The sequence below is a fragment of the Oncorhynchus mykiss genome, chromosome 3 (assembly GCF_013265735.2).
Source record: "Oncorhynchus mykiss isolate Arlee chromosome 3, USDA_OmykA_1.1, whole genome shotgun sequence".
Lineage (NCBI taxonomy): Eukaryota > Metazoa > Chordata > Actinopteri > Salmoniformes > Salmonidae > Oncorhynchus > Oncorhynchus mykiss.
In genome coordinates, this window is record NC_048567.1 from 73,988,217 (window position 1) to 74,004,537 (window position 16,321).

The window sequence follows — 16,321 nt, forward strand, 5'->3', positions numbered from 1 at the left end:
TTCTACCAGGATTATGTTGGAGAGGTTTCCATTACAGAACAACAATTGAGTCACAAAGCAAAAGGTCTGAATACTTACGTAAATAAGGTATCTGTTTTTATAAATTTCCACCAAAAACAAAACATTATGGGGTATTGTGTGTAGTAGATGGATGAAATAAATAACATCGCATACATTTTAGAATAAAGCTGTAACGTAAAAGAATGTGGATAAAGTCAAGGAGTCTGAATATTTCTGAATGCACTGTATGTATGTACAGTTGAAGTCGGAAGTTTACATACACTTAGGTTGGAGTCATTAAAACTCGTTTTTCAACCACTCCACAAATTTCTTGTTAACAAACTACAGTCTTGGCAAGTCGGTTAGGACATCTACTTTGTGCATGACACAAGTAATTTTTCTAACAATTGTTTACAGACAGATTATTTCACTTATAATTCACTGTATCACAATTCCAGTTGGACAGAAGATTACATGCACTAAGTTGACTGTGCCTTTAAAAAACATGGACAATTCCAGAAAATGATGTCATGGCTTTAGAAGCTTCTGATAGGCTAATTGACATAATTTGAGTCAATTGGAGGTGTACCTGTGGATGTATTTCAAGGCCTACCTTCAAACTCAGTGCCTCTTTGCTTTACATTATGGGAAAATCAGAAGAAATCAGCCAAGACCTCAGAAAAGTTTTTGTAGACCTCCACAAGTCTGGTTCATGCTTGGGAGCAATTTCCAAACGCCTGAAGGTACCACGTTCATCTGTACAAACAATAGTACGCAAGTATAAACACTATGGGACCATGCAGCCATCGTATCGCTCAGGAAGGAGACGTGTTCTGTCTGCTAGAGATAAACATAATTTGGTGCGAGAAGTGCAAAAGTATCTATATCACATGTACATGCACACACATGTACTACACCCTTCATGGGAAAAAGAACAGACACTGGAGAGAGGAACTCTGCCTAGAAGGCCAGCATCCCGGAGTCGCCTCGTCACTGTTGACGCTGAGACTGGTGTTTTGCGGGTACTATTTAATGAAGCTGCCAGTTGACGACTTGTGAGGCGTCTGTTTCTGAAACTAGACACTCTAAATGTAGATGTCCTCTTGCTCAGTTGTACACTGGGGCCTCCCACTCCTCTTCTATTCTGGTTACAGCCAGTTTGCTTAGTGTTGTACGAGATCTTCAGTTTCTTGGCAATTCCTCGAATGGAATGGGTTAACCAAGTTATGCAGACAACACCATTCTGTATACTTCTGGCCCTTCTTCGGAACCAATGTTAACTAACCTCCAAAACAAGCTTCAATGCCATACAACTCTCCTTCCGTGGCCTCCAACTGCTCTTAAACGCAAGTAAAACTAAATGTATGCTCTTCAACTGATCGCTGCCCGCACCTGCCCGCCTTTCCAGTATCACTACTCAGGACGGTTCTGACTTATAAAATGTGGACAACTACATACCTATGTGTTTGGTTAGACTGTAAACTCTCCTTCCAGACTCATATTAAACATCTCCAATCCAAAATTAAATCTAGAATCGGCTTCCTATTTTGCAACAAAGCATCCTTCACACATGCAGCCAAACATACCCTCGTAAAACTAACCATCCTACCGATCCTTGACTTCAGCGATGTCATTTACAAAATAGCCTCCAACTCTCTACTCAGCAAATTGGATGCAGTCTATCACAGTGCCATCTGTTTTGTCACCAAAGCCCCATATACTACCCATCACTGCGACCTATGCGCTCTCGTTGGCTGGCCCTCGCTTCACATTCATCGCCAAACCCACTGGCTCCAGGCCATCTATAAGTCTTTGCTAGGTAAAGCCCTGCCTTATCATAGCTCACTGGTCACCATAGCAGCACCCACCCATAGCACGCGCTCCAGCAGGTATATTTCACTAGTCATCCCCAAAGCCAATTCATCGTTTGGCCGCCTTTCTTTCCAGTTCTATGCTGCCAATGACTGGAATTAATTGCAAAAATCACTGAAGCTGGACACTCATATCTCCCACACTAACTTTAAGCATCAGCTATCAAGGCAGCTTACTGCCATGTGTAAATAGCCCATCCAACTACCTCATCCTCATATTGCTATATATATATATATTTTTTTTTAAATGCTCCTTTGCACCCCAGTATCGCTACTTGCACATTCATCTTCTGCACATCTATCACTCCAGTGTAAATTTGCTGAATTGTAATTATTTCGCCACTACAGCCTATTTACTGTTATTATTTATTGCCTTACCTACTTCATTTGCACACACTGTATATAGACTTTTCTATTGTGTTATTGACTGTACGTTTGTTTATTCCATGTGTAACTCTGTGTTGTTTTTTGTGTCACACTGCTTTGCTTTATCTTGGCCAGGTCGCAGTTGTAAATGAGAACTTGTTCTTAACTGGCTTACATGGTTAAATAAAAGGTGAAGTAAAAAAATGTTTTTTAAATTCACGCAGTCTCCTCTGAACAGTTGATGTTGAAATGTCTGTTACTTGAACTCGGTGAAGCATTTATTTGGGCTGCAATCTGAGGTGCAGTTAACTCTAATGAACAAATCCTCTGCAACAGAGGTAACTCTGGGTCTTCCTTGCTGGTGTCTTCATGAGACCCAGTTTCATCATAGTGCTTGATGGTTTTTGTGACGGCACTTGAAAAAACGTTAAAAGTTCTTGAAATGTTCCGGATTGACTGACCATGTCTTAACCTCTCTGAGCATGGAACCCGGTAGCGGACTGAAATTCCACAACATACGGTGATCGCTACATAAATAGTCATATTAAACATTCATGAAAATACAAGTACCTCACCTGTATCGAAAGCCTAGAATCTTGCTAATCCAACTGCGTTGTCAGATTTAAAAAAGGATTTACTGCGAAAGAATACGATGCGATTATCTGAGGATAGAGTCCCATAAAAAACAATTATTTCAACCAGCACAGGCGTAACAAAATCCCAAACTGCATTAAAATAAATTGTTTACCTTTGACGATCTTCATCTGTTTGCAATCCCAATGCTCATTGTGACACAATTAATGATCTTTTGTTTGATAAAATCTGTTTTTATAGCCTAACACGAAACATTTTGTGAACCGCTTGTGTCGTGAATTCCGTCTCATTCCATTTTCGACGACACATTCCAGGTAAATAACCCCCACAGTGACTTTTCCAATCATGTTTGGTTTCATTGCAATCAACTGGTTTGTTTGTAACACAACCAAACCTGATGGGCCATTTCGCGGGACGTATTGACTGAAAGAAACAGATTTGAAGACAACAAGTAATGACATCACTGTGCATGACCACTGTTTCGTTGATTGACTGTATTTTAACCCAATGACCACTGATCGTCTTGAAATCTAGCTGGGTAGATAGCCAATGAGCTGAGGTAAACGGCAATATGCAATGGTTGTGTGTTGGAAGACCAACCCATGTCGTAAACTCCGGTGTAAAGAGAGTCATTCGCTATTGAAGTTTTATTCCGGAAGGAGCTACGCATTTTACGCACAGCGTTGTTTTGGTAAACGCGTAGATTCAGCTGTTTATAAATATCAAATCAGTATGGCAACTAAGTCAGGGAAAGCTAAATCTAAGTCTAGATATACAGATGTACACACAATTTTAGAAGAAATTGATCAGAAAAGTGAGACAGATATTGTTTTAGGACGATTCATTCTGAAATGTCATAATATAATATAAAAGAGACAGTAGATCTAGCAGGTCTACTGTCTAATATATATATATATCTGTTTATTACACCTCAGCAACACAATATTGTGTAGAGCTTTGGCAAAGTGGGTGATGTTATAACCTTCCTGTTTGCCCCTATCCGGGGGTCTCATCGGGATGGGGCCACAGTGTCTCCTGACCCCTAATGTCTCAGCCTCCAGTATTTATGCTGCAGTAGTTTGTGTCGGGGGGCTAAGGTCAGTTTGTTATATCTGGAGTACTTCTTCTGTCTTATCCGGTGTCCTGTGTGAATTTAAGTATGCTCTCTCTAATTCTCTCTTTCGGAGGACCTGAGCCCTAGGACCATGGCGTCAGGACTACCTGCCATGATGACTCCTTGCTGTCCCCAGTCCACCTGGCCTTGCTGCTGTTCCAGTTTCAACTGTTCTGCCTGCGGCTATGGAATCCTAAACTGTTCATATTTACTCTTGAAGTGCTGTCCTGTTGCATCCTCTACAACTACTGTGATTATTATTATTTGACCCTGCTGGTCATTTATGAACATTTGGACATCTCGGCCATGTTCTGTTATAATCTCCACCCGGCACAGCCAGAAGAGGACTGGCCACCCCTCATAGCCTGGTTCCTCTCTAGGTTTCTTCCTGGGTTTTGGCCTTTCTAGGGAGTTTTTCCTAGCCACCGTGCTTCTACACCTGCATTGCTTGCTGTTTGGGGTTTTAGGCTGGGGCTATACAAATAGATTTGATTTGATAGAGGACTGAGGGTCTTCCAAATATTAAAAGTGTGTAAATAGTTACCCATGTTATTTTGTAAATGTATATATTTTTTTCTCAATTTTTTGGGGGGGGGTGTGTTAGAATACATTTTGGCATTTTGTATATAGTTATTTGTTTCAAAATGTATACCTTCCCCAATTTGTCCACTTGGGTACATTTGGGCTACTTGTGTGGGACACCTGGGTGACTTCATGATAAATGTCATGTAGCACACTCATTTTGGAAGTTATCATTCTGAAACTTTGCACAAGTACTGTTGCCCTCCCCATCATCCTATCTGAATGTTTGTTTTATCTTGTTCATTTTAAAGATGATGATACAACAATAAAAATAAAATACAATGAAAAACAACATAAGTTTTATCTAAACCAGATCTATTGTGTTATATTCTCCTACATTCAATTCACATTTACACAAACTTGTGCGCAAAGCTGTCATAAAGGCAAAGGGTGGCTCCGTTGAAGAATCTCAAATATATTTTGATTTGTTTAACCCTTTTTGGGTTACTACATGATTCCATACATGTCATTTCATAGTTTTGATGTCTTCACTACTATTCTAAAATGTAGAAAATAGTTCAAATCAAGAAAAACCCTTGAATGAGTAGGTTTGTCCAAGCTTTTGACTGGTACTGTAATTACAGCCATTTTGTTTCTTACTTTCTCTGACTGAAAATATATATTTTACTGAAAAAAACGAATTTGTTTAGGAAAAACATTCCCTATTCCCTCAACCCTTGCTCTCTTTACTTGAAATATATATGTATGTATCGCATACACGTGACCAATAGGTCCTGACATATAACCTATCATCACATCAATGAATTGGTTATAACAAACTCCCAACACGTGAAAAAGAATAAGGGAATGTTTACTGGTTGCTCAGGAGGGAAAGGGGAAGTCAGATGTGTGGAAGACATTTGATTTAGTTGTGGAAACTAATGGAGATCCAGAAAAAGGAGGGTATAGGAGCAAGCGCTGTATGCCAAACAGGTGCTGTTATATTAATAATTATTATTTCTGACCATTTGGAACGGTGGAAAAAAACAAAATAAATTGAAGTATTATCTAACGCAAAAATTATAATATATAAATCCTTTATTACAGCAAAGGCTAGAAACAGTTGCATGCATCGTGAATTGCGGCTTATTTATTGTTTAGGCTAATTAGCCAAAGCTCCCTTTGTTATTTCATTTAAAAAATGCTTGATTGCATTTCAAAGCATGAATGACTCACTTGTATGCTGTGTGATGACATGAACAAATGAATGATTGATATACTGAAATATAGGCCTAAGTAAGTTACGGTACCAAGACTAAACAGGACGTGCTCTTAGGCCTACAGCTCAATGGTGGTTATACAAGGCTACTACGATAACAAACCTAATATTTATAATGACATTACTTATTATAATGATGATCATAATAATAATTGTAATAATAACAACAAGAAGGAGATCAAGAAAAAGGAGGGTAGAGGAGTGAGAGTTGCATGTATATTATGTGTGACAATTTCTGCCAGTTTGAAAAAGTGTAAACAACACAAAATAAATTATAAGTAATACTAGTCTGTTCGAATGAAAACAAATGTAAAGCCTTTTACAGCGTAGCAAAGAATAAAAACAGCCACATTTGTGAAATTGCTTTATCCGACATTTTGCTGTTGCGTGAGGCTTGGTGCTCCCGGAATCAGTGGGCTTAATAGCAAACTAAACAAACACTCAAACTAGCAACAGAAGCACGATCTGTCTTTTTTCTGTAGATATCCACACACACACACACACACACACACACACACACACATACATACATACATACATACATACATACATACATACATACATACATACATACATACATACAGTGGGGCAAAAAAGTATTTAGTCAGCCACCAATTGTGCAAGTTCTCCCACTTAAAAAGATGAGGCCTGTAATTTTCATCATAGGTACACTTCAACTATGACAGACAAAATGAGAAAAAAATATCCAGAAAATCACATTGTAGGATTTTTAATGAATTAATTTGCAAATTATGGTGGAAAATAAGTATTTGGTAACAAAAGTTTCTCAATACTTTGTTATATACCCTTTGTTGGCAATGACAGAGGGCAAACGTTTTCTGTAAGTCTTCACAAGGTTTTCACACACTGTTGCTGGTATTTTGGCCAATTCCTCCATGCAGATCTCCTCTGCATGGAGCTGTTGCTGGGCAACACAGACTTTCAACTCCCTCCAAAGATTTTCTATGGGGTTGAGATCTGTAGACTGGTTAGGCCACTCCAGGACCTTGAAATGCTTCTTACGAAGCCACTCCTTCGTTGCCCGGGCGTTGTGTTTGGGATCATTGTCATGCTGAAAGACCCAGCCACGTTTCATCTTCAATGCCCTTGCTGATGGAAGGAGGTTTTCACTCAAAATCTCACGATACATGGCCCCATTCATTCTTTCCTTTACACGGATCAGTCGTCCTGGTCCCTTTCCACCCCCATGCTTCACAGTAGGTATGGTGTTCTTTGGATGCAACTCAGCATTCTTTGTCTTCCAAACACAACGAGTTGAGTTTTTACCAAAAAGTTATATTTTGGTTTCATCTGACCATATGACATTCTCCCAATCTTCTTCTGGATCATACAAATGCTCTCTAGCAAACTTCAGACGGGCCTGGACATGTACTGGCTTAAGCAGGGGGACACGTCGGGCACTGCAGGATTTGAGTCCCTGGCGGCGTAGTGTGTTACTGATGGTAGGCTGTGTTACTTTGGTCCCAGCTCTCTGCAGGTCATTCACTAGGTCCCCCCGTGTGGTTCTGGGATTTTTGCTCACCGTTCTTGTGATCATTTTGACCCCACGGGGTGAGATCTTGCGTGGAGCCCCAGATCGAGGGAGATTATCAGTGGTCTTGTATGTCTTCCATTTCCTAGTAATTGTTCCCACAGTTGATTTCTTCAAACCAAGCTGCTTACCTATTGCAGTTTGGAGTGTGACTGTTTAAGGTTGTGGACAGGTGTCTTTTATACTGATAACAAGTTCAAACAGGTGCCATTAATACAGGTAACGAGTGGAGGACAGAGGAGCCTCTTAAAGAAGAAGTTACAGGTCTGTGAGAGCCAGAAATCTTGCTTGTTTGTAGGTGACCAAATACTTATTTTCCACCATAATTTGCAAATAAATTCATTAAAAATCCTACAATGTGATTTTCTGGATTTTTTTTCTCATTTTGTCTGTCATAGTTGATGTGTACCTATGATGAAAATTACAGGCCTCTCTTTTTAAGTGGGAGAACTTGCAGAGTTGGTGGCTGACTAAATACTTTTTTGCCCCACTGTGTGTGTGTGTGTATGTATATATATATATATAAAAAACATATGGATGATTTATAAAGCCAGGCACATTTAACTGTTAGGCTATGATTATAGACCTAATTAAGTTGGCGTTTCCTCTCTCCTCAACTTTCTTAGACAATTAAGGCAAGGGTCGTTTCCTCGTCTCCTCACTCCGCTGTTGCCTCCTCCGCATTGTTCTCAATACCAATGTACTGGTTAACTTCGTTATTATGCACATAAATAGCCACATTTAGGGAAAGATGCCAATTCAATGGCGCACTGAAGATTACGTTTCAGATCCTCGGACAGCGACCGTTAACGCGGTAGAAAATGCATTTTTTAAATAAAATGATATATTTATTAGTGTTGCACCATTATTCTTACATAATATACCCATTTACAATTTCAGTAGCACGTCTTAGAGTGTGCCTCCACAATTGATTAGTCCACTGAGACGGGTGCAAATCGGACCGGTGTCTTGTGCACCATGAACAAAAAATAGATTTGAGACTGCTCGACTAAAGAAATCTCACGTCAACCAAAATTCTATCGACCAGTTGACTAAATGGGGTCAGCACTAGTGGAAATTTTTAAGGCCTTCCTCTGACACCATCTGGTATAAAGATCCTGGATGGCAGGGAGCTTGGTCTCAGTGATGTACTGGGCCGTATGCACTATCCTCTGTAGCGCCTTCCGGTCGGATGCCAAGCAGTTGCCACACCAAGCGGTCATGCAGCCAATCAAGATGCTTTCAGTGGTGCAGTTGTAGAGGCCCATGCCAAATCTTTTCAGCCTCCTGAGGGGGAAGAGGTGTAGTCGTGCCCTCTTCACAACTTGATGAACAATGATAGGTCTTTAGTGATGTGGACACTAAAGAACTTGAAGTGCTCGACCTGCTCCACTACAGCCCCGTCGATGTAAATGGAGGCGTGTTCGCCCCTCCGTTTCCTGTAGTCCACGATCAACTCTTTTGTCTTGCTGACGTTGAGGGAGAGGTTCTTGTCCAGGCACCACACTGCCAGGTCTCTGATCTCCCTGTAGGTCGTCTCATCGTCATCGGTGATCAGGCCTACCACCGCAGTGTTGTCGGCAAACTTAATGATGGTGTTAGAGTCGTGCACGCCCACACATTCGTGGGTGAACATGGAGTATAGTCATTTTAGACAGGTTACCTTGGCGTTCCAGGGTACAGGGACTATGGTGGTTTACTTGAAACATGTAGGTATAACAGACTGGGTCAGGGAGAGGTTTACCTGCTTAAAGGTCTTACTCACGTCGCCTATGGAGCGCGTAATCACAGTTGTCTGGAAAAGCTGGTGCTATCGCATGGTTCAGTTTTGCTTGCCTCGAAGCGAGCATAGAAGGCATTTCATTCGTCTGGTAGGTTCACTTCACTGGGAAGCTTGTGGCTGGGTTTCTCTTTGTAATCCGTGATAGTTTGCAAGCCCTGCCACATCCTACAAGTGTCAGAGCTGCTGTTGTAGGATTTGATCTTAGTCTGTATTGACGCTTTTCCTGTTTGATGGTTCGTCAGAGGGCATAGCGGGATTTCTTATAAGGGTCCGGATTAGTGTCCCGCTCCTTGAAAGCGGCAGCTCTAGCCTTCAGTTAGGTGTGGATGTTGCCTGTAATCCATGGCTTCTGGTTGGGATATGTACATACGGTTACTGTAGGGACGACGTTATCGATGCACTTATTAATGAAGCCGGTGACTGATGTGGTAAACTCCTCAAAGACATTGGATGAGTCCCGGAACATATTCCAGTTATTGCTAACGAAACAAGTCCTGTAGTTTAGCATCCGCTTCATGGGACCACTTCCGTATTGAGCATGTCACTGGTACGTCCTGTTTGAGTTTTTGCTTGTAAACAGGAATCAGAAGGATAGAGTTGGTGGTCAGATTTTCCAAATGGAGGGCAAGGAAAGCTTTGTATGCATCTCTGTGTGTGGAGTAAAGGTGATTTAGGGTTTATTTGCCTCTTGTTGCACAGGTGACATGCTGGTAAAAATTCGCTAAGACAGATTTCAGTTTTCCTGCATTAAAATCACCGGCCGCTAGAAGGGCCGCCTCAAGATGAGTATTTTCTTGTTTGCTTATGGCCCTATACAGATCGTTGGGTGTGGTCTTAGTGCCAGCATCGGTTTGTGGTGGTAAATAGACCGTTACAAAAAAAATATAGACGAAAACTTGGTCAATAGTATGGTCTACAACTTATCGAGACTTCCTTAATATTAGAGATCGCCAACCAGCTGTTAACAAAAGAGACACACACCTCCCCCCTTGAGCTTACTGCCGTTTTGTCCTGCCGATACATAGAAAAAACAGCTCAATGTGAATTATCATGTCCTCGTTCAGCCAAGTTTCAGGGAAACATAGGATATTTCAGGTCCCGTTGATAAGATAGTCTTGAATGGCGCTTGTCCATTTCGTTCTCCAGTGATTGTACCTTCGCCAATAGAACAGAGGGGGTTTATTTACTCTCCGCCGTAGTTTCATCAGGGTGCCCAGCACGTCGGCCTCTATATCGCCGTCTCTTTCTCTTCAGAGTGTCGGGGATAAGGGCCTTGTCCGGGGTTAGCAGTATGTTGTGTTCCGCCGACTCGTTGAAGTAGAAATCTTAATGCAAATGGAGCTTAGTTATCGCTGTTCTGATGTCCAGAAGCTCTTTTCAGTCATAGACAATGATGTCCGAAACATTATGCGCCAAAAAAGTTAAGATAAGCAACAAAAAAAAGCAGCGTTTACTGTGAATGTGATCTCCACAAACGCGGGAACATTGCCTTTAAAAGCTGCATTGTCGACAACCCACACAGAAACAGATTGAATCCCGGCATAACTGTGTCTTAAAGAGGCAGAAAATGCTCCTTGCTTTTCTCTGATGTAGATAGTTTTCATAGCATCAGTGAGAGGAGTCTACTACTTCAGATTCACTGCCATGGGTCATCTTACTCATATATATATAAAATGACCAGAGAATTATAAACAATGAGGAATACATTCACCACCACGGCTAGCTATTATGTCTAATGTATTGACTTTGGGACTGGAGGACGGAGATGTGGTCTACATGCGTCTCCCCTCAGGTAGGATGCTCTACGATACTTCTAGTGACCACGACACCTTCAGTGTATTTTTTATTTTAAGTCAGTTAAGAACAAATTCTTATTTTCAATGACTGCCTGTTCAGGGGCAGAATGACAGATTTGTACCTTGTCAGCTCGGGGGTTTGAACTTGCAACCTTCCGGTTACTAGTCCAACGCTCTAACCACTAGGCTACGCTGCCGCCCCAGTGGCTTCCTGCTCTTCCCAATGTGAAGAGAACACCACCAATACTGTAAAGAACTCAGCGTAATGAACTCAATGCTGTCAACAGGCCCAAACATTTCAAACCAATACATGTGTGGGCCTCCTTAAGAAACTACACTAGTCTTACCCGAGTCTCAAAGAACTTCTCCAGGACCTGTAGCTCCTCCTGTGACCAGGGACCGGTGTTCTCGGGGGTTACTTTGAGCTGCAGGGTCTGGTAGGTCTTTGGGTTGAGTGCCACGCGACACTTCAACACCTCCGTCTTGAACATGATCACACCCGGCTCGTTGGAGTTCACAATAGACAGCTGGAGAGAGGGAGGAGGGGAGGAGAGAGAGAGAAGGATTATTATAATAGAAGAAAAAAAAAAGAAAAGAAAAAAAAAAGTAAAAATAGAAAGATTGTAGAGCTAAAGTGGAACAAAGGACCATCATCTACATGGCATTTTCAAAAGATCACATTTTAATTGGGGAAGGAAACTAGCCTCTATCTACTAATGCTTGGGCTGAAGGTTCAAGAGATTGAATCCTGGGGAAAAGCAGTGGGGTTAAGGAACAGCCCAGCAGAGAGCTTCTACCAAGGAGTTAGACAGAGATGAAGTAATTAGAATAGGGCTGGGCGCTACGGCCTAAAAATCATATCTCAATGTTTTTAAACGATATATCTCAATTAAAAAATAAAAAAAGTTCTCTAAATAAGCATTATTGTACAATTAAATGTTAAAATACACTGCATTTCAAACAGTCAGCAATAATCTAATTAATTCAGGGCGTGTGAAGTTATACCTAATCTAAATATAAGCCTTCCACAACCATAAAACACACTAATAATGTCATTATTATCAAAATAATTTAACCTGATATTTTTTGCCACATGCGACTAACTGAGCATTCATTTTTTCAGAAACAATGTTAATGTATACTCTCGTTTTAGTAGTGTCTACTCTGCGCACATTTTGAGTAGTTGAGACATAAAAAGGGTATTGCTAGACAAGGTTAACTTCCCCTTACTACAGTAAAATAATGTCTCAATGTGTTTTGGTGTCAATATCACCGATTCTGTTGGACCAAACCTCAAATGCAAATAGCGAGTTGAAACCGTTGTCAGAACTCTGTTGGCGTGAGAGGCAGGGGGAGGGGCTTGGTGTGTGTGTGTAGAACATAGAAAAAGAGGCGAACTGAAATTTGCCCAAAAACAAGCCTATGCGTTTCTATGGGTTTATTTTGGACCTAAGCTTGTCGACCTGCCTTCACGCCTTTGGGACAACAACTCCCAGTGTTAGGGCGGAGACATCTTGTCATTTATACAGATCTCTGGTGTAAATGGGAAGGTGCAGACAGCACAGAGGAGCGAAGGAGACGAGACCAAAAATACAACATGAATACAAAACACTCATAACAACGAAAAATAACAAAACTTTGATTCTTGCGATTCAGGCATTTGGAATACCGCGCAAAAACATATATTCAAGTGAATTTGATATATCGCCCATCCCTAGAGCTGGCTAAATCAGGCTTCATTTGACAGTGACATGAAGAAATGGGATGAGAGAGAGATAGCTGAGGAGAGATGGGGTAGGAACAGATGTTTGAGGACAGTGGTAACACTCACGTTAGCCTCCAGCTGGATGAGATAGAGAGACATGGAGGGGTGAGATGGAGGGATTAAATGGAAAGAGGGAAAGAAGATGTGAGAAGGACAGAAATACTTGTTTTTTTAAGCCAGAGGTTTGAGTGGGTGAGTGAGAAAGGGAAAGACGAGAGAAAGACAGATGGACCAAACTCAGAGATGAGTGGACCACAGATCACCACTCACGTTGGGCTCCAGCTGGATGATCCTCTGCAGGTGGCGTCTCATGATAACCGAGCCCAGGAAGCGCTCCAGCGGAGAGCAGAGGTAACTTCCTGCCAGGCCCGGAACCAGGCAGGGGGTGGGCGAGGGCAGCAGCAGCACGTGCAAGGCATTGTGGGTGAGGATGGTGGGGATGGAGGCAGCCCAGGAGCGCTGAGGTAGCTTACGGGGCGGGGGCATACTGCTGGGCATGGACCCGGAACCTGGAGAGGGAGACACAAAAACAAGCCATTTTTTGAGACGTCTCTTTAAATGTTTTATACACATTCATGAAGATGTCTTAACATCTTCAACCTTTGGAAAACAGATCTGATTTCAGTGGATTGTCATTCAGGGAGCAGGGTTTCCGTTAGCCGGTAATAGCCAGCTTTTGCCCAGATTTTTGTTGCTGTTGAAAAGCTGATAAATGAAATTGGCGCCGGCCGGAGTCGGAAGTTGAATAACCGCTAAAAACTATTTTTCCAAGTCGGATAGTTTTTTCCCCCCAGTTCCCAGTTGACTTGAACGCACTGAAGTCGGTCATTTCCGTGTTGTTCATCAGCGTGTCAAACTTGTCAAACTTACTTTGCAATGAGCTGACGGCAGTAGGCTGTGCCTGCTTAATTGTTTAAAACCTGAACATTTTAAAACATATGAGGCATGTCTGATCTTGCTTCAAAGTAGCCTTAGAAATGTAGAACGAGAGGAGATCTAACACATATTTGAATCTCTGTCACCGTTTGTGTGACAGGCTCCCTTTTTACACTGTGGTTTCCTGCCAGTTGCATTATGGAACATTCACTTGTTGCCTACTGCCTTGTGCGCATTGCTGCGCTAATGTGAACAAATTACAGTTTTTTGGACCTGACGAAGATGCGTTTTCGGAACAAAACTTTGTCAATAAAGAGGCAAACTGGGAATTTAACAGTGTGAGGGCCTTCTTGTTCTTTACTAAGAAATAATAGGTTTATCAACATTTTAAGCTAAACGTTTGGATCTTTTGCATCACTCATGTAGCCTAGGCTTACTGGTTATATGAATTTGGGATCTATCTTCCCACAACTGTCCCAGAGTCTGTTTGGAATAAGTTCCCTCTTCCTCGACAAGCTGAGCAATAAAATAGCTAGCCTAAAATGTTCTACTATAGTGGATTGACAAAGGTTAGTGATTTTGCTGTTCGTTACTCGTCTTGTTGGTTGAGCAAAGGTAAATGTGGACACTTATTCTAACATGTTCAAAGTGCACATCAGAATTCAGTAAGAAGGACCGCTTCTCATTGCATCCTCAACTTGCATGTTCTGTTCATATGAATTACCATCTTGTAAATGTGCTGTCATTCTGAGAACTGTGGGTGGATGCCCTAATCAGGTTACGCACCCAATGCATATTGGTCCGCTAAATTTCCCAAATGTCCAGTAAATTAAATTGTTGTAGGTCAAATGTCCGGCGCCAATCCAGTCATGAGAGTCATGTATGGGGATGTTGAGAGTTTCTACGGTGTGTGTGTGTGTGGTACTCACTGGAGCCGGCGCGCGGAGAGTGTGAGGCGTCGGGGATGGGAGAGTGGAGTGAGGGGTTTCCAGGGGACATGCCGTGGATGCGAGCCCCAGGAGAGGGCCCTGAGACTTGGGGAGAGCCTGGCCACTGGCCCCTCTGGTTGGGAGATACCATAGCATACGGGGAGCTGGGGTCCAGAGCACCTGGGAAATATAGACAGATATTCTAAACCGTTGTCTTTTTCACTCACATCATCAATACAGTATCCACTGATATTATCAGTCATCATCCTCCTCAACATAATCACAGCAATAATAATCAATAATGGTCATGAACCTATTTGTTTACTCAGACAAACAGTCAGACATGAACCATGACGCACAAAAACACACATATACACAGACTGTCACGTTCTCAAACACTTCCAAGTACTCCCCAATAAACACTCTCCACTGTTAAACCACCACTGTGTGCCCACTGCCCAGTCAAGCTTGGGTTCAACTTCTCAATCACCTGAGAACAGACTAAACAGGTGTCAGAACTATCCAAGGGACTGGTGAGCAACAGCACAGGGACCAGTGCATTTCTCCTCTACCCCAGCCCAGTCCCCTCCTCTACACTAACCCAGTCCCCTCCTCTACACTAACCCAGTCCACACATCTACCCCAACCCAACCCCCTCCTCTACCCCAGTCCAACCCCCTCCTCTACCCCAGTCCAACCCCCGCCTCTACCCCAGTCCAACCCCCTCCTCTACCCCAGTCCAACCCCCTCCTCTACCCCAGTCCAACCCCCTCCTCTACCCCAGTCCAACCCCCTCCTCTACCCCAGTCCAACCCCCTCCTCTACCCCAGTCCAACCCCCTCCTCTACCCCAGTCCAACCCCCTCCTCTACCTCAGTCCAACCCCCTCCTCTACCCCAGTCCAACCCCCTCCTCTACCCCAGTCCAACCCCCTCCTCTACCCCAGTCCAACCCCCTCTTCTACCCCAGTCCAACCCCCTCTTCTACCCCAGTCCAACCCCCTCTTCTACCCCAGTCCAACCCCCTCTTCTACCCCCTCTTCTACCCCAGTCCAACCCCCTCCTCTACCCCAGTCCAACCCCCTCCTCTACCCCAGTCCAACCCCCTCCTCTACCCCAGTCCAACCCCCTCCTCTACCCCAGTCCAACCCCCTCCTCTACCCCAGTCCAACCCCCTCCTCTACCCCAGTCCAACCCCCTCTTCTACCCCAGTCCAACCCCCTCTTCTACCCCAGTCCAACCCCCTCTTCTACCCCAGTCCAACCCCCTCTTCTACCCCAGTCCAACCCCCTCCTCTACCCCAGTCCAACCCCCTCCTCTACCCCAGTCCAACCCCCTCCTCTACCTCAGTCCAACCCCCTCCTCTACCCCAGTCCAACCCCCTCCTCTACACCAACCCAGTCCCCACCGCTACCCCAACCCCCTCCTCTACACCAACACAGTCCCCACCGCTACCCCAGCCCCCTTCTCTACCATAAACCAACCCCCTCCTCTACCCCAACCCAACCCCCTCCTCTACCCCAGGCCAGTCCCCTCTACCTCAGTCCCCTACTCTACCTAACCCCATCTACCCCAGTCCCCTCCTCTACCCCAGCCCCCTCCCCTCTAGCCCAGTCCCCCTCCTCTAGCCCAGTCCCCCTCCTCTAGCCCAGTCCCCCTCCTCTAGCCCAGTCCCCCTCCTCTACCCCAGTCCCCCTCCTCTAGCCCAGTCCCAGTCCTCTAGCCCAGCCCAGTCCTCTACCCCAGCCCAGTCCTCTACCCCAGCCCAGTCCTCTACCCCCGCCCAGTCCTCTACCCCAGTCCCCTCCTCTACCTCAACCCAGTCCCCTCCTCTACCTCAACCCAGTCCCCTCCTCTACCCCAACCAAGTCCCCTC

General features: G+C 43.7%; 1 protein-coding gene across 1 annotated transcript in view; it reads right to left on the minus strand.

The window, feature by feature from the left end:
* The window catches only part of LOC110520577 (mediator of RNA polymerase II transcription subunit 14), a 42,922-nt gene that overhangs the window by 2,316 nt on the left and 24,285 nt on the right, over window positions 1-16,321 (minus strand). The window contains exons 23-25 of the mRNA XM_021597964.2: window positions 14,448-14,627; window positions 12,913-13,151; window positions 11,225-11,404 (exon numbers count right to left, since the gene is read on the minus strand). Of these exons, the coding sequence (XP_021453639.1) occupies window positions 11,225-11,404; window positions 12,913-13,151; window positions 14,448-14,627 (599 nt within the window). The remainder of the gene's footprint in view (window positions 1-11,224; window positions 11,405-12,912; window positions 13,152-14,447; window positions 14,628-16,321) is intronic.